Genomic DNA, 26,703 nt, shown 5'->3' with positions numbered 1-26,703 from the left:
CAAGAACTGAAGATGGACACTGTGGCTGAGGGTTGTGTGTTGGCGGTGGGGGCTAGCTGTAGCAGAGGCGACAAAGGCCATTGCTAGCTAGAGGTATTGGCATACGTCAGCTGGCACGTAGCTGCAGAACAGGAGGCATGGTCGGAGGCAAGAAATAAGGAACTCTCTAAAGTATAGTATGAATCTCCCTGCACTATTAGCTTGATTTACTTGGTTATCTAGGTTGCAGAGCATGTCACTGCCGTTACATGTTTTACTTCACTGTTTTTTTTGTAGAGATGATTTCAGTACTCTTTATCAGTGATATGTTAATTAGCACCAAGATGCATGTGTCACTCGTTCCATCAAGTGTGTAATTAATTTTCTATTTTGTTCCTGGTGATCTGAAATCCCGGGTTTGTCCTGGCTAAATGTTTGTTGCTTAATATATACCTGATACTTTGAGTCTGATGCAATAACAATACATAATGTAAACATGAAAGTAAAAGGGGTGCCTCCCACCTGGCAGCGCTCAGCTTCCTCTCATAAAGCGCCACAGGGTGACACCCCAACCGCTAGTACAAAGCACAAGGACGCCGCAATCTGCACATGAGACGCCCCCCTCCCCTGCGGCGAGTTAACGACGTCTCCACGCAGTCTTCAGAGTCCGGATGACGCTGTTGCTGGGATCTAGTGCCGGACTCTGAAGCACAGGATGGTTTGTCCAACCTTGGTTTTATAGCTGAAGCAGTAAGCGGCGTCTACTCGACCGGCGGTCGAGAACAAAAAAACCTAGTTAGATTCCACGACGACGGCCACTTTTTCTTCACACCGACGCTGCACGGTCAGTTCTCCAGCAGCGGCACGATGGGTCGGTCGCACCTGCAGAAGCCAAGAAGACTTGCGTCCTACGATGCTTCAGCCGGGGGCCTGCGTCTGCGTTTCGCATTCAAGACGGGGACATTTCTCCTCCTAAACCATCGATCAGCCGTCCAGCTTTGCTTGCTTGCTTTGTAAATAGAATAGATCAAGGTGCTGATTTGGCGCTTGGTTTCCTCGTGACGGTTCTCGCCGCGCGCCAGAGCTAGCATGTGTTACTTGTTTGTTACACGATCATGGCGCTGGCTAGTAGGTGGGACATGTGCCACCAAATTAAGGTGCCTGGTCACCGTCCTAGCTCATAACTCTGGCGTCAGAAAAGGGTCTCCGTCGAATCGAAAGGTGATGCATCTCGTTAGCTTCACGCTCAATGTTTCATACGAAACGAACCAACGGTCCACGTCCTCAGTCAGGTTCAAGCCACATGCTAGCTCCCGGTGAACAAAACGCAAGCCATGCATGTAAATAAAGCCATGGTATTTTAATTTGATGTGTGAGGCATTCACATGAGCTAGTATAACTTATTCTACTTTTGTGGGAAATTTTTGTGTGGCATAGTGTTCGATCTTGACGAGAAAAAGGTAGGACAAAGTTTGAGATCCACGGGACATTGATGCGTCATTTTTTTTTTCAAATGTTCTTAAGGTACTACTCACCAATCACCAATAGTTTTTCAATTCTGAAAAGAGAGTTTTAGGAGAAGAAAAAGGAGATGATGGCGGGAAATCCAAGTCTCGGTTGGTCGGGTTGGTCCGGAGATGCACGCACGCATGCACGCAGCCCTGACAGCGGCACAGAGTTCAGTCCAGCGCAGCGCAGGACACCGGCAAAACCAACCTTTCGCTTCACTTCGCGGCAACGGGGACGCCGCACCCAACCGGTCGATCGACCCGGCTCACCCGCGGCCACGCTCCACACGCCGGCGCCGATCCGTCCGTCCACCCGCCGTCCCCGCGCTCGTGGACTCCATCGGACGCACCAAATCGCACTCGCTCCAACAGCCACCCCTCACCTCTCCCACCCGCCAAAAAAACATCCTCCCTCTTTAACCCTCTCATATAGCCCCTGCCACAAGCGAACCAGGCACCACCACCAGTCCACCACCTCCACACCCCTCCCCCCCAAAGTTTTAGATAGCGCGCTATAGCGGCGCTACACGCATCCTGACTGTGGTGCGCTACGCGAAGCTCGATTTCACGTACGAAGAGTTAGCGTGCTAATAGCGCGCTAGATGTCACTTAGCGCTAAAATTGGGCCTCTAGCGTTAGCGTCCCGCGTCTCTGACCTAAAATTTTCGGTCCAAAATGAAATCGCTGCGCGGGCCAAAGCCCAAGCCTACCAATAGTCGAATACCCCCAACCCTCCTCTCGAGCCAAACCCTATCCCCACTCCCGTCCTCATCTCAAACAGGAACCATGGCGGCGGCCGACCAACGACCAACCATGGCGACGGCCTTGAGCTGCCACTCCGGCGACTGACCTTCCTCGCCACTCCCTCCCAGCGACGGGGTATTCCACCAGGTGACGCAGCTCCCGGACGTTTCCTCTCGGCTGCTCCCTCCTGGCCACTTCCTCTGCTGACGGCGACGACCGCATCCACAAGGCGACGGAGCACCCCACGGCGACGGTGTCCACCAGGCGACCATGAGCCAGCAAATCCCGTCAGCAGGTAAGCTCATCTATCCTCTGTTATCTCTTCTTGTGGATGCTTGTACTGCTACAGGAAAATGGTGAATAGCTGAATGCTCAAGATTCGCAATAAAAATGAATCTGCTGAAGTTATCAGTTATATACAGAATACAGATACATTGAAAGTTTATTTGCTACTGATGTACATTTTTCTATCACGTACTTTGGACTGCCTTAATCTGCCTAAACAATAACTAATTTTATTTTGTTCGCTTCTTTTTGCATAGATGTTGGTGGCTCAAGCACTGCCTCAGTAGCAGCACCTTCACTCCCTCAAATTGTTGATTCGGATGACCCTGCGTGGAAGTATTGCACTCTTCCAGATGTGAACAAGAAGCATTGGCAGCGATGCAACTATTGTGGCAAGATATGCACAGCTGGCATTACAAGGATAAAGTTTCACCTTTCACAAATAACGAATTGTGGTGTCTTACCATGCAAGAAGGTTCCTAGTGATGTCAGGCTGGAGATGATAGCTTTGCTTCTGAAGAGTGCTGAGCTGAAGGAAAAAAAGGTCGAGGGATTGGAGGCGCTCAGATCTAGTGTTGACTTAGATCACTCCGATGGAGAACAAGAAACTGATGAAGAAGATGGCAATCAGGTTGTGATTTTGAGGTCAAAACCAGGCACAAGCAGCTCAATGGGTGGCCCTATGGACAAATTCTGCAAGCCTGGTATAGAAGAAACTGTCAAGAGGAAGCAAAAAAGAAATTGTGAATCCGAAAAGGTTCAGTCGAAGGTGTCAACTCAGCAAAGACAACAGAGGAGGGATAGAGCTTGTGGATATATATGTCAATTTTTCTATGAAGCTAGCATCCCACATAACATTGTTACACTTCCTAGCTTTGCATGTATGCTTCAGGCCATTGGAGATGTTGGCACAGACTTCGATGGGCCTACTGCATATGAGATGAGTGGACCATTCTTGCAGAAAAGGAAGAAGAAGGTGTTAGATTCATTCAAACCACATAAGCAAGCATGGGAGCACACAGGTTGTACCGTAATGACAGATGCATGGACAGATAAAAAGGGCAGGGGAGTAATGAACCTAGTTGTGCATAGTTCTCAAGGAGTCATATTCTTGAATTCAGTTGATTGTTCATCTGTCCAAAAAAATGGCAAATACATCTTTGACCTCGTTGATAATTGCATTGAAGATATAGGGGCAGACAAAGTCGTTCAAGTGGTGACCGACAATGCTAGTGTCAATGTAGCAGCAGCAAGTCTAATGAAAGCAAAGCGACCTTCCATTTTTTGGAATGGATGTGCGGCCCATTGTATTGATCTCATGTTGGAGGACATAGGGAAGCTTGGATCGGTTGACAAAATAATTGCCCAAGCAAGACAAGTAACGGTGTTCTTGTATGCTCACACAAGGGTATTAGCTCTGATGAGGAAAACACTTGGGAAAGACTTGGTACGGTCGGGTGTTACTAGGTTTGCCACGGCTTATCTCAATCTTAAAAGCTTGCAAGACAACAAGAAGGAAATGCTTAAACTATTCAGATCAGATGAGCTACATGAAATGGGTTACTTAGAGAAGGACAAGGGGAAGATGGCTCACAAAACGGTGCAATCGGAAGCCTTCTGGAAAGGTGTTGGCGTTGCTGTCAACTACTTTGAGCCAATGGCTAATGTGCTAAGAAGAATGGATAGTGATGTGCCCGCAATGGGATTCTTATATGGTTGTATGTTGGATGCAAAAAAGGAAATTGCTGCGAGTTTTGATAATGATGAGAGTCGCTTCAAATGTGTTATTGATATCATTGACAAGAGATGGGACAGCAAACTCAAGTCGCCACTACATTTGGCTGGGTACTTTCTGAACCCCTACTATTATTATCCAAACAAGGTTGTGATAGAGAGGGATGGATCATTTAGAGCAGCCGTGGTCCATTGCATCACAAGGATGATTGAAGATCAAAAAACTCAAGATGAGCTTATTGATGAACTCGACAAATACGAGGCGGAGGAAGATTCATTTGGAATGGACATTGTTGTACGACAGAGAAAAAGGAAAAACTTTTCTCCAGGTGAGTGTTTGCTGAAATCTTGTGATGTTATTTCATATCACTTCCTCTGTTTCCCCTCTTTGTACTTGCCTAACTAATATAATGTTTCAATGTCTTAATGCAGCAAAATGGTGGCTGAATTATGGCACATGTGCACCCCTGTTGAAGGACTTGGCAATGAAGATTTTGAGTTTGACATGTAGCTCCTCAGCTTGTGAGAGAAATTGGTCAGCATTTGAACAAGTAAGAAAGACAATTACAAGTTCACAAGTACAAAATATAGTTCCTTGCACTTCTCAAATTGAGGCCATGTGTTCCATACTTGATTTTGTTCACTTACACAGGTTCATACAAAGAAACGCAGCAGGCTACTCCATGATAGGATGAGTGATCTTGTATTTATCAAGTTCAACTCTAGGATGAAGCATAAGAGAGAGAACAAGAGTAGAGACCCAATAGAGAAGACAATCGTTGATGTTCTTGAGGACGAGGATAACGAGTTCATCACCGGCATTGTTGGAAATGATAATGTTGTTGAACATGTTGGTGATGAAGATCAAACTCAACAAGAGAGAGCTTCAACATCACAAGAACAAGGGAAAAAGAAGAAGAGGCCTACTGCGCCCCCTAGAAAGAAGAGGAAGAAGAGCTTGCAATCTCTCCTTAATAGTGTCGATGAGGAAGCTATACTTTCTGCCTCTTCCAATTCTTCTTCGTCGGAATCAGAAGATGAGTCTCCCTCGGCCCTTGCTGACTCGGATTAATTGCATGGTTGGGTGTACCACTTTTGTTGTTTCAAAGTGTGCTGGTGGTATGTCGTTATGTTGCTATGTCAAGTTAGTTGGCTGAACTTATAAACCGGACCATCTCATGTTGTTGATGTACCACTTTTGTTATTCAAAGTGTGCTGGTGGTATGTTGCTAGTTGCTATGCCAAACTTTGCTCTGTTATGTAATGAATTGAACCATCTCCTGATATATGTCCTTATTATGTATTGTACTATATGGGGCTGTTCTTTGCATTATGACTATGAGTTTAGGACTTGCTGCTATAGTTTATGAACTGCACTATGTTATGTGGCTGTTTGCATGAGTATGGTAGGAACTACATAATACAGTATCATTTTTCTATTAACTTGGTTGTATGCTAGTTGATATATGTCCATTTTCAAGTATATATATGTCAAGTTGATGACTGATTCTATGTTTATTTTTTCATTTTTTATTGATTTATACTGAAACGCTAAATGGGGCTTAGCACGTTATAGCTGCGCTATAGCGTTTCATAGCTTTTGGTCAGGCCGACGCTAAGAGGCCGACGCTAGGAGTTTTATGTTTTGCTATGTTATATGCATTCCATTAGTTAACTGTTTGTATAAGAGCTATGCCTAAAACTGAAATGAATTGCTGAAACTGGTCATTTAAAAAGCATAATGAATTTGAATATGCAAAACTCCACCAATATTTAACTATTATTCTAATTTTTTGTGTGCAAGATCTTGCTGCTTGAAAAACTAATTCTACTGTCATCAACAAGTTGTGAGTGTTATGTGCATAAGAAGTTAACAATAATTTTTGTCTTGTCTATATCTTCTTACATATATCACATTTGGTTCCAAATTGGTGCTATGATGCATGCTTCAAGAACTGAAGATGGACACGGTGGCTGAGGGTTGTGTGTTGGCGGTGGGGGCTAGCTGTAGCAGAGGCGACAAAGGCCATTGCTAGCTAGAGGTATTGGCATACGTCAGCTGGCACGTAGCTGCAGAACAGGAGGCATGGTCGGAGGCAAGAAATAAGGAACTCTCTAAAGTATAGTATGAATCTCCCTGCACTATTAGCTTGATTTACTTGGTTATCTAGGTTGCAGAGCATGTCACTGCCGTTACATGTTTTACTTCACTGTTTTTTTTTTTACTTTTTTGTAGAGATGATTTCAGTACTCTTTATCAGTGATATGTTAATTAGCACCAAGATGCATGTGTCACTCGTTCCATCAAGTGTGTAATTAATTTTCTATTTTGTTCCTGGTGATCTGAAATCCCGGGTTTGTCCTGGCTAAATGTTTGTTGCTTAATATATACCTAATACTTTGAGTCTGATGCAATAACAATACATAATGTAAACATGAAAGTGAAAGGGGTGCCTCCCACCTGGCACCGCTCAGCTTCCTCTCATAAAGCGCCACAGGGTGACGCCCCAACCGCTAGTACAAAGCACAAGGACGCCGCAATCTGCACATGAGACGCCCCCCCTCCCCTGCGGCGAGTTAACGACGTCTCCATGCAGTCTTCAGAGTCCGGATGACGCTGTTGCTGGGATCTAGTGCCGGACTCTGAAGCACAGGATGGTTTGTCCAACCTTGGTTTTATAGCTGAAGCAGTAAGCGGCGTTTGCCCGACCGGCGGTCGAGAACAAAAAAACCTAGTTAGATTCCACGGCGACGGCCACTTTTTCTTCACACCGACGCTGCACGGTCAGTTCTCCAGCAGCGGCACGATGGGTCGGTCGCACCTGCAGAAGCCAAGAAGACTTGCGTCCTACGATGCTTCAGCCGGGGGCCTGCGGCTGCGTTTCGCATTCAGGACGGGGACATTTCTCCTCCTAAACCATCGATCAGCCGTCCAGCTTTGCTTGCTTGCTTTGTAAATAGAATAGATCAAGGTGCTGATTTGGCGCTTGGTTTCCTCGTGACGGTTCTCGCCGCGCCAGAGCTAGCATGTGTTACTTGTTTGTTACACGATCATGGCGCTGGCTAGTAGGTGGGACATGTGCCACCAAATTAAGGTGCCTGGTCACCGTCCTAGCTTATAACTCTGGCGTCAGAAAAGGGCCTCCGTCGAATCGAAAGGTGATGTGTCTCGTTAGCTTCACGCTCAATGTTTCATACGAAACGAACCAACGGTCCACGTCCTCAGTCAGGTTCAAGCCACATGCTAGCTCCCGGTGAACAAAACGCAAGCCATGCATGTAAATAAAGCCATGGTATTTTAATTTGATGTGTGAGGCATTCACATGAGCTAGTATAACTTATTCTACTTTTGTGGGAAATTTTTGTGTGGCATAGTGTTCGATCTTGACGAGAAAAAGGTAGGACAAAGTTTGAGATCCACGGGACATTGATGCGTCATTTTTTTTCAAATGTTCTTAAGGTACTACTCACCAATCACCAATAGTTTTTCAATTCTGAAAAGAGAGTTTTAGGAGAAGAAAAAGGAGATGATGGCGGGAAATCCAAGTCTCGGTTGGTCGGGTTGGTCCGGAGATGCACGCACGCATGCACGCAGCCCTGACAGCGGCACAGAGTTCAGTCCAGCGCAGCGCAGGACACCGGCAAAACCAACCTTTCGCTTCACTTCGCGGCAACGGGGACGCCGCACCCAACCGGTCGATCGACCCGGCTCACCCGCGGCCACGCTCCACACGCCGGCGCCGATCCGTCCGTCCACCCGCCGTCCCCGCGCTCGTGGACTCCATCGGACGCACCAAATCGCACTCGCTCCAACAGCCACCCCTCACCTCTCCCACCCGCCAAAAAAACATCCTCCCTCTTTAACCCTCTCATATAGCCCCTGCCACAAGCGAACCAGGCACCACCACCAGTCCACCACCTCCACACCCCTCCCCCCTCTCGCCTTGCTCGGCCGGGATCGAGCGAGCGAGCGAGCTCCACCGCGACCATGGAGGCGGGCGCCGGGCTGGTGGCCGGCTCGCACAACCGGAACGAGCTGGTGCTGATCCGGGGGCACGAGGACCACAAGCCGGCGCGGGCGCTGAGCGGGCAGGTGTGCGAGATATGCGGCGACGAGGTGGGCCGCACGGTGGACGGCGACCTCTTCGTGGCCTGCAACGAGTGCGGCTTCCCGGTGTGCCGCCCCTGCTACGAGTACGAGCGCCGGGAGGGCACCCAGAACTGCCCCCAGTGCAAGACCCGCTACAAGCGCCTCAAGGGGAGCCCCAGGGTGGAGGGCGACGAGGACGAGGAGGACATCGACGACCTCGAGCACGAGTTCAACATCGACGACGACAAGCAGCTGCAGCAGCATGGCGCGCTGCAGAACAGCCACATCACCGAGGCCATGCTGCACGGCAGGATGAGCTACGGGAGGGCCTCCGAGGACGGCGGCGAGGGCAACAACACCCCCATGGTCGGGATCCCGCCCATCATCACCGGCAACCGCTCCATGCCGGTATACCTTCAGCTCACAGCTCTTCACTTCTCCGTGTCCAGCCCTCGATCACTGTAGCAGCTTTAATCAATTGTTCATCATGCATAACAATTCAGGTGAGCGGCGAGTTCCCGATGTCAGCAGGATATGGCCATGGCGACTTCTCCTCCTCCATGCACAAGCGCATCCATCCCTACCCGATGTCCGAGCCAGGTGACTAATTACTTACTCTACTGGTTGATGCCAAGGAACCATGCATGCAGTTCCTCGTGTTGTGCTGGTAAGCTCAAGTTAGCAACATGAATTTGATGACGAGCAGGGAGCGCAAAGTGGGGGGACGAGAAGAAGGAGGTGAGCTGGAAGGAGAGGATGGACGACTGGAAGTCCAAGCAGGGCATCTACGGCGCCGCCGACCCCGACGACATGGACGCCGACGTGCCCCTGAACGACGAGGCGAGGCAGCCGCTGTCCCGGAAGGTGTCGATCGCGTCGAGCAAGGTGAACCCGTACCGGATGGTGATCATCCTCCGCCTCTTCGTGCTCTGCGTCTTCCTCCGGTACCGCATCCTCAACCCGGTCCCGGAGGCCATCCCGCTGTGGCTCACCTCCATCGTGTGCGAGATCTGGTTCGCCGTCTCCTGGATCCTCGACCAGTTCCCCAAGTGGTACCCCATCGACCGCGAGACCTACCTGGACCGCCTCTCGCTGAGGTACGAGCGGGAGGGGGAGCCGTCGATGCTGTCGCCGGTGGACCTGTTCGTCAGCACGGTGGACCCGCTCAAGGAGCCCCCGCTGGTGACGGCCAACACGGTGCTCTCCATCCTCGCCGTCGACTACCCGGTGGACAAGGTGTCGTGCTACGTCTCCGACGACGGCGCCTCCATGCTCTCCTTCGAGTCGCTGTCGGAGACGGCCGAGTTCGCCCGCAAGTGGGTGCCCTTCTGCAAGAAGTTCAACATCGAGCCCCGCGCCCCCGAGTTCTACTTCTCCCGCAAGGTCGACTACCTCAAGGACAAGGTCCAGCCCACCTTCGTCCAGGAGCGCCGCGCCATGAAGGTACGTACTACAACAACTCTTCGTCGTACGTCGCCATGAACATTTCTGATCATCTCTTGCTATGCTGAGCAGAGGGAGTACGAGGAGTTCAAGGTGCGGATCAACGCGCTGGTGTCCAAGGCGCAGAAGGTGCCCGAGGAGGGGTGGATCATGAAGGACGGCACGCCGTGGCCCGGCAACAACACCCGCGACCACCCCGGCATGATCCAGGTCTTCCTGGGCCACAGCGGAGGCCTCGACACCGAGGGCAACGAGCTGCCACGCCTCGTCTACGTCTCCCGTGAGAAGCGCCCCGGCTTCCAGCACCACAAGAAGGCCGGCGCCATGAACGCTCTCGTACTGCACCGTCCCTTCTTCTTCACAGCTTCGTCGTAAATGTCAGAGCTCAGAACGTTTCTTGCTGACTGATCTCTGAATTTTGACCGACAGATCCGCGTCTCCGCCGTGCTCACCAACGCGCCCTTCATGCTCAACCTGGACTGTGACCATTACATCAACAACAGCAAGGCCATCCGGGAGTCCATGTGCTTCCTCATGGACCCTCAGGTCGGCCGCAAGGTCTGCTACGTGCAGTTCCCCCAGAGGTTCGACGGCATCGACGCGCACGACCGATACGCCAACAGGAACACCGTCTTCTTCGACGTAAGCCTATACAGTTCACAATCACACCTACATTATGCATAGTCTAGTAGAGCGATGGGTCTGACACAGGTAGTTCTTGGCGATCAGATCAACATGAAGGGGCTGGACGGCATCCAAGGGCCGGTGTACGTCGGAACAGGATGCGTGTTCAGGCGACAGGCGCTCTACGGCTACAACCCTCCTAGCGGCCCCAAGAGGCCGAAGATGGTGACCTGCGACTGCTGCCCGTGCTTCGGCCGCAAGAAGCGAAAGGGCGGCAAGGATGGGCTGCCGGAAGGCGTGGCCGATGGAGGTAAGTTTCAGGGGAAGCGCACACTGAACATTTGGGTTTCAGTTCAGTCGCTTAGTACAGGTTGGTGAAATTTCCTCTTTGGCTCTCCAGGAATGGACGGCGACAAGGAGCAGATGATGTCCCAAATGAACTTCGAGAAGCGGTTCGGGCAGTCCGCGGCGTTCGTGACGTCGACGTTCATGGAGGAAGGCGGCGTCCCGCCGTCGTCGAGCCCCGCCGCTCTCCTCAAGGAGGCCATCCATGTCATCAGCTGCGGCTACGAGGACAAGACTGACTGGGGTTTAGAGGTACAGAAAAACAGCACAATGATCACCGCTTCAGACAAGTCCACATATTTAGTTCCAGGCTTCCAGTAATGATCTGTGTTCCTGCCATGAATGGTGCAGCTGGGGTGGATCTACGGGTCGATCACGGAGGACATCCTGACCGGGTTCAAGATGCACTGCCGCGGGTGGCGGTCGATCTACTGCATGCCGAAGCTGGCGGCCTTCAAGGGGTCGGCGCCGATCAACCTGTCGGACCGTCTCAACCAGGTGCTGCGGTGGGCGCTGGGGTCCGTGGAGATCTTCTTCAGCCGGCACAGCCCGTTGCTCTACGGCTACAAGGGCGGCAACCTCAAGTGGCTCGAGCGCTTCGCCTACATCAACACCACCATCTACCCCTTCACCTCACTCCCGCTGCTCGCCTACTGCACCCTCCCCGCCGTCTGCCTTCTCACCGGCAAGTTCATCATGCCGCCGGTCAGTGCTGAGCAGCTAGCTAGTTTTCCCCATTTGTCCTCCTTCCCGCCAAAATCCACCGGTTCAAATGTCTGACGGTTTTGTGGTGTTATTATTGTGTTGCTGCAGATTAGCACGTTCGCCAGTCTCTTCTTCATCTCCCTCTTCATCTCCATCTTCGCGACGGGCATCCTGGAGCTGCGGTGGAGCGGGGTGAGCATCGAGGAGTGGTGGAGGAACGAGCAGTTCTGGGTCATCGGCGGCGTGTCGGCGCACCTGTTCGCCGTCATCCAGGGCCTGCTCAAGGTCCTGGCCGGGATCGACACCAACTTCACCGTCACCTCCAAGGCCACGGGAGACGAGGACGACGAGTTTGCGGAGCTCTACGCCTTCAAGTGGACCACCCTCCTCATCCCGCCGACGACGCTGCTCGTCATCAACATCATCGGCGTGGTGGCGGGCATCTCCGACGCCATCAACAACGGGTACCAGTCGTGGGGCCCGCTCTTCGGCAAGCTCTTCTTCGCCTTCTGGGTGATCGTGCATCTCTACCCGTTCCTCAAGGGTCTCATGGGGAGGCAGAACAGGACGCCCACCATCGTCATCATCTGGTCCGTGCTGCTGGCCTCCATCTTCTCCCTGCTCTGGGTCAGGATCGACCCCTTCACCGTCAAGGCCAAGGGGCCTGATGTGAAGCAGTGCGGCATCAACTGCTGAGGCATCAGGAGTTCTGAAGATTGTGCATAGGGAGAAGAACAATTTGGACGCAAGTTTTGTATTGTGGATGTTTTTGTTCATGCTATGTTTTGTGTAATATTTTGGTGGCCAGAAATGGTTTAAACAAGAATTGAACAGAGGACCAGAATTTGGATGTCAAGCAAGAATGAACAGCATTCATGTGTTCTAGCTGTGATTGCTCTTGTGGGTAGCTGGTAAGTTTTGCTCAAATCAAAGCCTAATGTAGCTAAGAAAAACATGTATAATTACTTGTGTTTTGAACGTAAAGTTTAAGAGTAGCATTCAGACTGCAGGATAAGCAGAATACCACAATACAGTATTCACCAAACCATCATAAATGTACAATTCAAAGGAATTTGCATTACCTGGGTGATGAAGAAAATCGTTCGAAAAAGAAAGGAATTTGCATTACAGCAGCAGCAACAGAACACTTTGCTAAGGGGATCCAATAAAGTGTTCCACAATTCAAAGACTTTAAACTTGGAACTGAAAATGTATGAAGCAGAATTCTGATATCCACCAAACCATCATAAATGTACCCACACAGGTGTTATTTTAGAGTAAATAAATGAACTGCAATCCAACGGAAACATGGATATTGGTACGACTGAGATATTCACCAAACAATGGGGTTGGTTAAGGTGACAAAGAGAGCTCAGCTACAAAATCTGGCAACACATGTTGCACACAGAAGGGAGAACCCATATCTTTCAGTATCTTTTTCCCTTAAATTTCATTTGTACATTCTCTCTCCAGATGTCAAAAAAATACAGTGGAAAAGAATGGGGCACTACCCTTGAAAAGAAACTAAAAGGGGGGGGGGGGGGGGGGGCTAGAAGTGCACTATATATATGGTAAAGGCCATTTACACACGAGGAGACCTACAATCTATCATATCTAAACTCTGTTGAGTTGTTATCTGCACAGCATCACACCTTGATCGGCAGGGGATGTTTAATACTCTTTCGTTTCGTTATTTCTTCTCTACGGATTCCTTGTCTGTCTGCACAATATGTTCTTATAGTCACAGGCTCAACTTGCACAGGTGTACCTATTCAAGAAGATTGGTGTATATCGTATAGCTTTGCCCAGGTTGTTAATTCATCTGGGCAAGTCCTTTACTTGCATAAGATGTGTCCGCAGGCTAGACTCCTGTACCTGATTAAAGATACAATAGCACTAGTAAGGTACTGTGTACAACTGCTCTCATCATGAGATAAAATTAAGCACCAGTTCACCACCAATCAGAGAAACACATTTTTTTTTTAATTCGAAATTCAGAGCACTATGGTCACTTCTTAGAAGGAATGTCTTGGGAATGGAATGTAAGTACCTCCAGTTCTGCGGCCATAGCTAAGAGTTCTCTGCATTCGTCAAGCATGACCTTTTCTTGTGCTGCTACGACTGAAAGCTCCGAGATCAAATATGTCCTGTCTTCGACCTGGCAACAAAGATGCTCTAGGTCAGTTAAAACAGTCACTGACAAGAATTTGCCATAACAGTGTGGGATGGCCTTTCTTGGTTATTAAACTTTTGTACTCGAGTCCATGCAATATCTTAAGCTTTACTGAAGGTCAAACTTAACAATGCAACCAAGGGTGTGCACAAAAGGGTCCAGTTACTGACACATGGACCCAATTTTTGGTGGGGCTTTATTCATAGTTTGTTTGTGACTTAAGAGTCGATATATTTCATCAGTTTTAAAAATGAAAACAAGCCTTTCATGCCAGTCCGATAGCCGACAGCTCCTACGAAAAATGGCGGATGCAGAACGTCACCATTTTGCGAGGGAACAGCTTTTCTTAAAGTAGTCATACTTGCGTGCAATTCTTGTGATGAATGGGTGTAGTAAACCATGTCACAAGTAAAAGAGCTTCTTCCTCTATGGTTGGAGACTTGATTTTATTAGGAGACAAGTAAATATGGAAAGTAAAATTCGAAGTCATACTGCTGTTTACCTTGGAAAGCATAGAACAAACTGACGATCCCAAACCTTGCATGACATCAACAGCTGAGCTTACAGCATTCTTAAGACTAACTGCATCCACCTGTTAAAAAAAACAGGCAATACAATTAGTCACAATCACAAAAGTAATATCTGTTCACAAGTAGAAGTGAAACAACAAAATAGTTTGAGTTTATTTAAATGCATTTTTTCACAGCATACCCTTGCTCCTGACGTGACTGGAAGGCGCAGTGTACTTGCTTTTAGAGCCTCTGTTGCCCGAGAAAAGGAAAGGTTATTCTCGTCTTCAAGTGCTGGCCATTGTTCGAGGCAAGCAATCTGAACCACAATAACAGCAGATTAAAAAATGCAATGTATGCATTTACAGTCATAATCCATGTAATAGAGTCATGATTCATGATATTCATTCTTTCATATCCCTAATTTCCAGATTTTATATCACCTCTTTTGGAGAAGAAAGTGTGTTAATGACAACTATGTACTTATATATTGTGTTCGAATTTGCCATGTAAGAATGAGAACAGTCCTATCACATTGCAATTAGCTCTTATTCTTTCAAAGAGCACTTTTTAAAAGAAACATGGCTATGCTTCAATGGTGTCAGTAGGAACATGGTAGAAAGTTTGTGCCAACTTGGCCCAAATTGGAATTATACTCGAATGGAAAAGAACATGGGTTCCGCAATATGCTTGGGAGATTATAGAGCCAAAGCCATCAATGCATCAGGTGGAGCTTACCTGCTCTTGCAGAATGCCATACAGCTTCAACTCTTGTCGATGACGCTGCACCATGATTCTTCGCAAATTAACAGCATCCCTCAAGTTTGAAGTATTCCTCCAAACATTATATATGGTATTCTGTTTTAAATGAGAACATGGGAACTGTTTCATCAACTGAACATCACTAAACAAAAAAGTAACAAAGCTCACAAGAAAAGTACAAAAGGTATTAATGTCAACAAGAAGTAGATCATAGGCTTCTAAACACATAGACGACTATGTGGGCAAACTTTATAATGCAAAAAATGCTGTCAGTTGTGCCAAACAGTTATCATCACTAAATTCAGTCTTAAACAGCCGTATTATAAAGTATGCTAATTTATGAGGTGCGTTATAAAATCTGAAACAGTTGCATTATAATGATCCAGACTAACTTGAAACAATTTTAAATAAATAAAATATGCTAATTTTACCTCAGCAGTGGCCTTTTGGTAAGATAGAACATCTTCCGAACGAGCATTTACAAGACGCAATTGCAAGTATCTATTATGCAGCAAACGCAGCTGATGGATATTTTCAATTTGGCTGGCATTTTTCTTTCCCTTTCTTGGATCAACCATGTAGCTAACAACAGGAGCTATAACACCTGATTGAATACTTCCAGCACTTTGTGACCGGCAAGGTGTTGAAGGTCTTGTCCTCGATGGACTCTGAAAAGCCCTAGAAGCAGAGGATGCAGCTGACAAGACCTTGTTTGGTGATGATGAGCGATGAAGAACAGGAACAGGCAAAGTGGTTGTCCTGCTTGGACGGCTCACATATTTAGATCTTTCCGTTGTCTGTGAATAAACATCACTGCCAGAATCTAACTGTTCATCTCTTCTTTTTGCATGAATAGCTAGTCTCCTTGCCACATCATCCAGTGATTGATTCAACCTTTTACCTGCGTCTTCAGAAGCACAAATCTTCCTCGGTGAAAGCCCTCTAGAAGTGTTTGACAAAGTCACTGGTTTGCTAGATTTGTCAGAAAGTTCAGTATTCGGCATAAGATTGGCAGGCCCACGCCCACTTGTCATGGCTGGCCAACGGTTTTGCTCAGTTGCCCTCCTAGGTAGATCTTCTGAAGGTCGAGAATTCTCACATTGTTCAGTAATTTTCTTCCTTCTCAGAGGACTCCTCTTCCTCTCAGTCAGAACACTCGCTTGTCCCTTGATATGATCTAAAGATGGGCTAGAGACCACCTTATCTTTTTTATTACCAGGGGCAGCCGCAGACTCCAATTGATAGGAGGGAGACAGGTTCCGCATTGCTGGCCACAAGCCATGTGGGGACCTTTCATTTGCTATACACCTAGAACTCTTATTTACCTCTTTGACAGTATCACGGACTGGTGTTATGGACCTTGATGTTGGGGTGGAGGGTGTTGACACCTTAGAAGAAGGGGTTGAAGGTGTTGAGGGTCTTCTTCTGTCTGCAGATTGCGCCCTATTGGGCACTGGTGTACCATTAGTTGTTGAGGTCCGGCCAAGACTAGGAGATGTACATCGCCTTGTCGCAGTAGCACCCTGACCAGTCTTGTACCTGGATGCAACATCTCTCACTCGGCTTAAAGAAGAAGCATTATGCTTCTCAGATGGAACAAGCGGCGGTCTTCGAGTTTCTTCAACAAGAGCAGCTTTCTGCACAGTGCTCTTATGAACATCCATGAAGATTAGTAATTTCTAGAACCAACCACATCAACGTGTCTCTCATGAAATTAGCTCCCTGCACGCTCTACTGCAATGCTTCAGTGGCCCAGATCTGCAGAAGGTCCGCACACAGACATCAAACAATCAGACTAGGCCAGATGAAGAAATTCATTCAACTAGATTCACTTGAAACAAGCAAGGCAAACTATCCAGACACACAAAAACCAAGAAAAATACAGCGCCAACATATTTTAAGCAATGTACCGAAGCGATCCTGAAACTGCAGGTAACCGAATAACATACCCGCTTCCAGTACAAAACTTGCGGTAGCTGTTCCCTCAACCCTCTCACAGAGATGTCATGGTTGGACCAGGGAGGGAGAAGTTATATAATGGAGGCTCCTAAGCAAGGGAGGGAGGAAGGTGGCATTTATAGATGCACTGCTCATACACTAATAAAAATATAAAATAGAAGATGTTTTGTGCAAATTGCTGTTGCCATGTAACATGAGGCATTCGAGCAAGGACGAAGCCAATAAACAAAACTATTTGCGGAGATTCTGAGGGGTTTTGGGACAGACAGGGAAATCCACATCATCACATGCATGTGAGGCGAATCTCTTTGCCTAGCAGACTAACAATGCCCCATCAGAAGCGGCATTGGAAACAAGAGACCTTTTATTAAGGTGCCACTTATGAACCAGGAACATGCATCGAGATTTTGTAATCTTCGATACAAACGACAGAAAAACAGAGCCGCAGGACAGGGCACATGCCTATAGAACCAATCGGATTCACTTGAAATTGCCGGGAATTTTCCTCGACTGGATCGACTGACTGATGAAGCCTAGTAAGAAGTATGACACGTTGCTTTCATTGTTGGCTCTACATTGGATAATTCTTGATGGCTTGCTCGAAGAGTTCACCCACCAAAAGTGAATCAAGCACAAATTGCATGAGCTAAGTGTGGCTGGATTGCTGCTAGTACTAGGAGACGAGATGTGTCAAGTCACCTAACACGATTAATTAACGGCAGTAAAAAATTGCAGCGGGTACTAATCAAGCATCGAAATCACCAAAGAGTGGAGACTTGAGAGCACGTAGCCTTAATAACAAATTAATTTCCCCAGCCGTGCTAGAACGAGGGCCAAGTGAAACAAACGGAAGACACATAGTATTTCTCAGGACTGACGCCCACGGAATCCGCAGCGGGGAACCCAACCCAACCCGCGCACTGGCATCAGCACTCATTCGAGAACGTCGACGAACCCAAGACAAGCATAGCGGCGTCGCCGATGTTGTCTCCGTACAAACCGACTGATTCGGAGCGCGTCCAGATCATGTGAGCTGTGCAGTCTCGCAAACATCGTCCGTCGTCTCCATTGACAGATTGAACCCAACTCTCGATCGCACAGCCCAGCACTACCTCTCCCACAATAACAAACAAACAAACAAACAAACACCTGGCGCGCGCCTGCCTAGGGAGGCACCTCGCCCTCCTCGAATTGAACAGCGGCACACCACAAAACCGAAAAACATCTCCCGCAGCAACAGCGCCTCACAACAGCAACGAACCCTAGACCCCCGGCTCCGGAACCGACCAGACACAGGCAGGCGCCAGGGAGGAGGCTCACCTCGACAGCACCGGCGGCGACAGCTCGGAGACCAAACGCCGCCGGCTCCTGCTGCTCCTCGAGGCAGCTCCGGGTCGAGCAGCCTCCTGGAGCACCAGACGGCGGGCGCTCGCGGATTTGCCACGGCTGGCCTGGCGTGGGGTTTTGCTTCCGCAGGAACAAAGCAGAGAGGGGGAGGGGGAGGGGGAGGTGGGAGGGGGACGAGCAGCAGCGTGGGAGAGAGGGCAGAGGGAGGGAGGTTACGGGTGGTAGATGGATTTGCGCGGCGGGGGCGGGATTAAGGGGGAGTGCGTAGTTAAGGAAGACCAGACCAAACGGCTCTTCCCCTTATTAATAACGGCAAAGGCTCCGGTACGCGTACCCCGTCCGTCCGTCCGGCCGAGCGCTGGCTGATCGTGCAGCCCGTCCATACGTACAGTATCCATACGGTGATTGGCGATGATGGTGATGGACCTTATCTAGGGGCGCCATGGTCCATGTCCATCCCGCTCGCACTCCTCTTCCCTGCGTGTACACGCAACGGGTGGGTGCAAAACGCAATCATCAAACTTCGCAGTTGATACGTACTTGCCGATTGCGCCTGTAGTAAAATGGCCGAGGGAATTGCTACGGATTATCATTATGTTGCCGAATCTTGGGAAATGGTTTTGGACGTGCGTACGGTGGACAGGGATTTGGTGGACGGATTTGAGCAAACATTGCGATATATGAGCAGGACAGTATAGTGCGTGCGGAGGCGATGCTGTCGGGCGCGACCAGTAGATGGGGGTAGAAAGACGTCCTTGTCGCTTTTTTTTTTTTTGAGGGGTATCCTTGTCGCTTTATTAATCGACCGGCCTCTGATTTCTTCTTCTTTTGCAGAAAGTGGAATGAAAAGAAACGGAAGCAACAATCCGGGGGAAAGAGAGGAAACTGGGTTCCCCAGGTAGCTCATCTCTTTGGACTAAAAGTAACACGCAAGAGCTACGTCAATGCCGCCGATGAGCCTCGTTGGTTGACCAAATCCATTAGAAAAACGCATGCTTTCTACTTTTCGTATCGCGACTGCTTCAGTTTCTTAACATCGTGCTGAACGCTTCCAGCCCCAAAAGGTTGTACTTCTTTTTTCCCGGAGACTAAATCAATTGTAGTTAAGACGATGTATACGAGGCAATCTAGCGAGAATCGAAACCATAGTTTAGACTAATATTCTCATCTTTTAAATTCAAAGTAGTAATAAACTTCTAGCTCATACATACATGTTTATTCCCGATGATCAACGAGAACAATGTATCATTAAATTTGAAATTTGAAATTATGTTTTCTAAAGATAATGGTTTCAATCAATCAACAAAAATAAAACGGAAATGCTTCCACTTAACCGGCTGATTTCTCGCGCCGGTGTCCGCCTTCGTGACCGTCGGATTTGATTTTTTGATCGAACAGCTCGCAGCAACTTCTACTCGTAGCCCTCTTTTGCAAGTTGGCCCTTGTTACAATCCTTCGGACCGCGACAAGGGGTCTGTGGCAAACCGACCACGCCCTCCACATGTGTCACATCCTCAATCTTCTCTTTTCCCACCAGAAACAAACTTATCTCTTCCCACCAAAAACATCTAGACAACTTAGTCTTCTCAAAAAATCACTCTCATACTCTCCTATTTCTCTCTCGAAAGCACGCCGCCGCCTACCTCCTTTTATTCCCCGGCGTGGTGCTCCATGTAGTAGGACACTGCCACACAATTTCCCCTCCTCCCTAGTAGCAAGCAGGAGTGGTTACTCCTCTCCCCGTTTTGCATCAAGCCATGCCAGTACCCAAGTGAACGTGATGAAGCAATGGCAACCATTGCTGCAAGGTTGCCGGTGAGCCGATGCGTCAATGCTGGAATGGCGGAGGAAGAGGAGAGACGACGGGCGCGACTAGGGCGATGGGACGCTGCTGCTGAGACGAGCTTCTGAAACAACGACGGCGGTGCTACTACAACATGTGTCAAAATGGCGTCGGCATTTCTGTAACACTATCTCATTTGTCAAAAAAATTGCGACATCACTTATGGTGCAAAGAAAATGAAGACGAAAGCAAATTTTCTCCAACATCACCTATGTTTGCAAATGTGAAGATGAAGACGACACTCAGCCACCCGATGATGACAGATCTGACGGCTCGCAACTCGGGTGATCTTTTCAAAAGATCAGTCGGTCGACGGGTAGCACGCCACAAAAAAAAAAGTTTACAATATTATGTTTTTATTAGTTAACAAACGAAAAGAATAATTATGCCATCTATCACTTTCCATGATGTAGATATTACTAATATGAGCATCGTTGGGGTTAAAATGATACTAACTTTTGACTACTTAGGAACCAAAATCGAAATTCGAGAAGATTTTTTACTACCTGGCCTTATAATGTCATCTACCTTTGCAATTTGTAGGGCAGCTCCTTCCCGGATCACTAAAACGACGCGCGAACACTCTTAGCCATTCAATGAGGATCACCAAATCGGGTCGGGTTGGTTTGGACGCCTGAAATCCTATAAGCTGGCCCCAAATATGGGAGAGCTCTAGGAAGTCCGGACATCGACACCCCAGACCCAACAAAAACCCAGTCTGGATCCCACACAATTTCACAACCCAGCATGGATTCTGCGCCAACCACCGCCCTCTCCACGCCAATAGTCATTGTGCTCGCCCGGTCCAGCCTGTTCTGTCATCTAGCCACCGCCATGATGAATCCGTTGGAAGCCATGGAAAGGTTTGAGGTCCCTCCGAACACGGGGAAGACCATGCACACAATCGCATCCATGGAACGTTAAGGGCGGCATGTGGAGGCGCAGTAGAAGAAGGTGCTAGCGGACACTCAGGCCGGAGCTCCTCCTGCAAAGCTGTCCGTCGTGGTGGCGTTGCCCGGGCAATCACCACCCTGCCCCCTAGTACAAGGCGGCGTACTAGTATGTCGGACATCTAAACGACCAGCCCAGTGTGCGGCAACCATCGCAGCACTTTGTCGCCTGCTTCATCTCCGCCTCTGGCCACCATCCACTGTACATCGTCGATCTGAACACTCACTACGTGTTCACAGAGTTGCAGTCACTCAGATCGTCCGGACATGGTTGTCATCTGAGGAGCCCTCGTCCGGCGATGCCCGACCACTGTTCGGCAGAATGCGTCCCCTCAAGTTTGACGATGGCTATGCAGACGGACAAGTCAACGATGACTACTCATCGTGGTCGAAGCAAGAGAGGCCAACGGACACCTAGTAGTCAAAGTCAGACATGCCTTATGCAGATGCAAAGAAGACAAGAGGGTTCGTCATACTCAACAAAAAGGATGGATCGTTGTACGAGGTGCGGTTTGATAACCCACAAGTATAGGGGATCAATTGTAGCATCTTTCGATAAGTAAGAGTGTCGAACCCAACGAGGAGCTAAAGGTAGAATAAATATTCCCTCAAGTTCTATCGACCACCGATACAACTCTACACACGCTTAATGTTCGCTTTACCTAGAACAAGTATGAAACTAGAAGTACTTTGTACGTGTTGTTGGATAGGTTTGCAAGAATATAAAGAGCACGTAAATAAAAACTAGGGGCTGTTTAGATAAAGACACAATAAAGTTAGTATAGCGAGTGTGGAAAAGTGGTGGTAGGAGTTGCGAAATTGTCCCTAAGCAATTGACTACTTTACTAGACCGATAGCAAGTTTTATGTGGGAGAGGCCACTGCTAGCATGGCATCCCTGACTTGGAATTCTATGCACTTGTGGTTGGAACTATTAGCAAGCATCCGCAACTACTAACGTTCATTAAGGTAAAACCCAACCATAGCATTAAGATATATTGGTCCCCCTTCAATCCCGTATGCATCAATTTCTATGCTAGGTTGAAGCTTCTGTCACTCTTGCCCTCCAATACATAGCCCTATCAACATACAACTAACCCTATGGTGTGATCCACGCACGCGCTGATATGATGGGCACCAAAGGACAGCAACATAATCACAAGCAAATTAAACCAATCATAGCAATTCACCAATTACCGATAGGACAACGAAAATCTACTCAGACATCATAGGATGGCAACACATCATTGGATAATAATATGAAGCATAAAGCACCATGTTCAAGTAGAGGGTACAGCGGGTTGCGGGAGAGTGGACCGCTGTAGATAGATGGGGGAAGGTGATGAAGATGTTGGTGAAGATGACGGAGGTGTTGGTGTAGATTGTGGTGACGATGATGGCCCCGGCGGCGTTCCGGCGCCACCGGGAGAGAGGGGGGAGAGAGCCCCCCCTTCTTCCTTGACCTTCTCCCTAGATGGGAGAAGGGTTTCCCCTCTGGTCCTTGGCTTCCATGGCATGGGAGGGGCGAGAGCCCCTCCGAGATTGGATCTGTCTCTCTGTCTCTCTCTGTTTCTGCGTTCCAGATTCTGGCCTTTCACCATTTCTTATATTCCCGGAGATCCGTAACTCCGATCGGGCTGAAATTTGGACACGATTTTTATCCGGATATTGGCTTTCTTGCGGTGAAAGAAGGGCACCAACCGCCTTACGGGGTGGCCACGAGGGTCGGGGGCGCGCCCCCCTGCCTCGTGGCCCCCTCGGGCATCGTCTTGCGTTGATTCTTCTTCCCAAAAATCACATATATTCCAAAAAAATATCCGTCAGTTTTTATCCTCTTTGGACTCCATTTGATATGGATTTTCTGTGAAACAAAAAAAACATGCAACAAACAGGAACTGGCACTGTGTTGGGTAACGTAGTAATTTCAAAAAAATTCCTACGCACACGCAAGATCATGGTGATGCATAGCAACGAGAGGGGAGAGTGTTGTCCACGTACCCTCGTAGACCGTAAGCGGAAGCATTATGACAACACGGTTGATGTAGTCGTACGTCTTCACGATCGACCGATCCTAGCACCGAAAGTACGGCACCTCCGCGATCTGCACACGTTCGGCTCGGTGACGTCCCACGAACTCACGATCCAGCAGAGTGTCGGGGAAGAGCTTCGTCAGCACGACGGCGTGATGACGGTGATGATGAAGCTACCGGTGTAGGGCTTCGCCTAAGCACTGCAACGATATGACCGAGGTGGATTATGGTGGAGGGGGGCACCGCACACGGCTAAAAGATCAATGATCAACTTGTGTATCTATGGGGTGCCCCCCTCCCCCGTATATAAAGGAGTGGACGAGGGGGAGGGCCGGCCCTCCTATGGCGCGCCCCATGGGGAGTCGTATTCCCACCGGGACTAGGATTCCCCCCTTCCCTAGTTGGACTAGGAGTGGAAGGAAAGGGGAGAGAGGGGGAAGGAAAGGGGGGCCGGCCCCCCACCCAATTCGGATTGGGCTTGGGGGGGTGCCCCCTCCTCGGCCTCCTTCTCTTCTCTCCCACTATGGCCCAATAAGGCCCATATACCTCCCGGGGGGTTCTGGTAACCTCCTGGTGCTCCGGTATATGCCCGAACTCACCCGAAACCATTCCGATGTCCAAACATAGGCTTCCAATATATCGATCTTTACGTCTCGACCATTTCAAGACTCCTCGTCATGTCCGTGATCATATCCGGGACTCCGAACTACCTTCGGTACATCAAAACACATAAACTCATCAAACCGATCGTCACCGAACGTTAACCGTGCGGACCCTACGGGTTCGAGAACTATGCAGACATGACCGAGACACGTCTTCGGCCAATAACCAATAGCGGAACCTGGATGCTCATATTGGCTCCCACATATTCTACGAAGATCTTTATCAGTCAAATAACAACATACGTTGTTCCCTTTGTCATCGGTATGTTATTTGCCCGAGATTCGATCGTCGGTATCTCAATACCTGGTTCAATCTCGTTGCCGGCAAGTCTCTTACTCGTTCCGTAATGCATCATCCCGCAACTAACTCATTAGTTACAATGCTTGCAAGGCTTATAGTGACGTGCATTACCGAGAGGGCCCAGAGACACCTCTCCGACAATCAGAGTGACAAATCCTAATCTCGATCTATGCCAACTCAACAAGTACCATCGGAGACACCTGTAGAGCACCTTTATAATCACTCAGTTACGTTGTGACGTTTGGTAGCACACAAAGTGTTCCTCCAGTATTCGGGAGTTGCATAATCTCATAGTCATAGGAACATGTATAAGTCAGGAAGAAAGCAATAGCAATATACTAAACAATCAAGTGCTAAGCTAACGGAATGGGTCAAGTCAATCACATCATTCTCTAATGATGTGACCCCGTTAATCAAATGACAACTCATGTCCATGGCTAGGAAACTTAACCACCTTTGATTCAACGAGCTAGTCAATTAGAGGCATACTAGTGACATTCTGTTAGTCTAAGTATTCACACATGTACTAAGTATCCGGTTAATACAATTCTAGCATGAATAATAAACATTTATCATGATATAAGGAAATATAAATAACAACTTTATTCTTGCCTCTAGGGCATATTTCCTTCAGTCTCCCACTTGCACTAGAGTCAATAATCTAGATTACACAGTAATGATTTTAACACCCATGGAGTCTTGGTGTTGATCATGTTTTGCTCGTGAGAGAGGCTTAGTCAACGGGTCTGCAACATTCAGATCTGTATGTATCTTGCAAATCTCTATGTCTCTCTCCTTGACTTGATCGCGGATGGAATTGAAGTGTCTCTTAATGTGCTTGGTTCTCTTATGAAATCTGGATTCCTTTGCCAAGGCAATTGCACCAGTATTGTCACAAAAGATTTTCATTGGACCCGATGCACTAGGTATGACACCTAGATCGGATATGAACTCCTTCATCCAGACTCCTTCATTTGCTACTTCCGAAGCAGCTATGTACTCTGCTTCGCATGTAGATCCCGCCACGACGCTTTGCTTAGAACTGCACCAACTGACAGCTCCACCGTTCAATATAAACACGTATCCGGTTTGTGACTTAGAGTCATCCGGATCAGTGTCAAAGCTTGCATCGACGTAACCATTTACGATGAGCTCTTTGTCACCTCCATAAATGAGAAACATATCCTTAGTCCTTTTCAGGTATTTCAGGATGTTCTTGACCGCTGTCCAGTGACCCACTCCTGTATTACTTTGGTACCTCCCTGCTAAACTAATAGCAAGGCAAACATTAGGTCTGGTACACAACATTGTATACATGATAGAGCCTATGGCTGAAGCATAGGGAACACCTTTCATTTTCTCTCTATCTTCTGAAGTGGTCGGGCATTGAGTCTGACTCAATTTCACACCTTGTAACACAGGCAAGAACCCTTTCTTTGCTTGATCCATTTTGAATTTCTTCAAAACTTTATCAAGGTATGTGCTTTGCGAAAGTGCGTCTTGATCTATCTCTATAGATCTTGATGCCCAATATATAAGCAGCTGAAGGAAATATGCCCTAGAGGCAATAATAAAGTTATTATTTATTTCCTTATATCATGATAAATGTTTATTATTCATGCGAGAATTGTATTAACCGGAAACATAATACATGTGTGAATACATAGACAAACAAAGTGTCACTAGTATGCCTCTACTTGACTAGCTCGTTGATCAAAGATGGTTATGTTTCCTAGCCATAGACATGAGTTGTCATTTGATTAACGGGATCACATCATTAGGAGAATGATGTGATTGACTTGACCCATTTCGTTAGCTTAGCACTCGATCGTTTAGTATGTTGCTATTGCTTTCTTCATGAATTATACATGTTCCTGTGACTATGAGATTATGCAACTCCCGTTTACCAGAGGAACACTTTGTGTGCTACCAAACGTCACAACGTAACTGGATGATTATAAAGGTGCTCTACAGGTGTCTACGAAGGTACTTGTTGGGTTGGCGTATTTCGAGATTAGGATTTGTCACTCCGATTGTCGGAGAGGTATCTCTGGGCCCACTCGATAATGCACATCACTATAAGCCTTGCAAGCATTGCAACTAATGAGTGAGTTGCGGGATGATGTATTACAGAACGAGTAAAGAGACTTGCCGGTAACGAGATTGAACTAGGTATTGATATACCGACGATCGAATCTCGGGCAAGTAACATACCGATGAAAAATGGAACAACGTATGTTGTTATGCGGTTTGACCGATAAAGATCTTCGTAGAATATGTGGGAACCAATATGAGCATCCAGATTCCGTTATTGGTTATTGACCGGAGAGGTGTCTCGTTCATGTCTACATAGTTCTCGAACCCGTAGGGTCCGCACGCTTAACGTTACGATGACAGTTATATTATGAGTTTATGTGTTTTGATGTACCGAAGGAGTTCGGAGTCCCGGATGAGATCGGGGACATGACGAGGAGTCTCGAAATGGCCGAGACGTAAAGATTGATATATTGGACGACTATATTCAGACTTCGGAAAGGTTCCGAGTGATTCGGGTATTTTTTCGGAGTACCGGAGAGTTACGGGAATTCGTATTGGGCCTTAATGGGCCATACGGGAAAGGAGAGAAAGACCCCAAAGGGTGGCCGCACCCCTCCCCATGGCCTAGTCCGAATTGGACTAGGGAGGGGGGGCGCCCCCTTCCTTCTTTCTCC

At 48.0% G+C, this 26,703-nt stretch overlaps 3 protein-coding genes across 4 annotated transcripts; 2 read left to right on the top strand and 1 right to left on the bottom strand.

Moving 5' to 3' along the window:
• Positions 1-1,942: 1,942 nt before the first annotated feature.
• LOC109766273 (uncharacterized) lies at positions 1,943-5,457 on the top strand. Its single transcript, XM_020325039.3, has 4 exons — positions 1,943-2,526; positions 2,774-4,579; positions 4,683-4,801; positions 4,903-5,457. The coding sequence occupies exons 1-4, from the start codon at positions 2,502-2,504 to the stop codon at positions 5,320-5,322; spliced, it is 2,370 nt and encodes a 789-aa protein (XP_020180628.3). The 5' UTR covers positions 1,943-2,501; the 3' UTR covers positions 5,323-5,457.
• Positions 5,458-7,801: 2,344 nt separating this feature from the next.
• Positions 7,802-12,313, top strand: LOC109766272 (cellulose synthase A catalytic subunit 9 [UDP-forming]). The gene is made up of 9 exons (XM_020325038.3): positions 7,802-8,748; positions 8,844-8,940; positions 9,047-9,783; positions 9,856-10,119; positions 10,213-10,425; positions 10,513-10,717; positions 10,808-11,004; positions 11,104-11,457; positions 11,566-12,313. The coding sequence occupies exons 1-9, from the start codon at positions 8,239-8,241 to the stop codon at positions 12,151-12,153; spliced, it is 3,165 nt and encodes a 1,054-aa protein (XP_020180627.1). The 5' UTR covers positions 7,802-8,238; the 3' UTR covers positions 12,154-12,313.
• A 459-nt stretch (positions 12,314-12,772) lies between these two features.
• On the bottom strand, positions 12,773-18,483 carry LOC109766271 (AUGMIN subunit 8). 2 transcript variants are annotated; one of them, XM_020325037.4, is made up of 7 exons: positions 18,181-18,483; positions 15,333-16,659; positions 14,878-14,997; positions 14,342-14,458; positions 14,133-14,222; positions 13,508-13,615; positions 12,773-13,332 (listed from the first exon to the last, which is right to left on the bottom strand). In XM_020325037.4, exons 2-7 carry the CDS (start codon positions 16,563-16,565, stop codon positions 13,276-13,278), a joined length of 1,725 nt encoding a protein of 574 aa, XP_020180626.1. In that variant the 5' UTR covers positions 16,566-16,659; positions 18,181-18,483; the 3' UTR covers positions 12,773-13,275. The 2 variants fall into 2 exon arrangements, with proteins under 2 accessions (XP_020180626.1, XP_045084864.1); XM_045228929.2 differs by lacking the exon at positions 18,181-18,483 and adding an exon at positions 16,851-16,871.
• Between the last annotated feature and the right edge of the window lie 8,220 nt (positions 18,484-26,703).

This window comes from Aegilops tauschii, chromosome 5 (genome assembly GCF_002575655.3).
Source record: "Aegilops tauschii subsp. strangulata cultivar AL8/78 chromosome 5, Aet v6.0, whole genome shotgun sequence".
NCBI lineage: Eukaryota > Viridiplantae > Streptophyta > Magnoliopsida > Poales > Poaceae > Aegilops > Aegilops tauschii.
The sequence above is the reverse complement of the archived record's forward strand: the minus strand, read 5'-3'. Positions and strand labels throughout refer to the sequence as shown.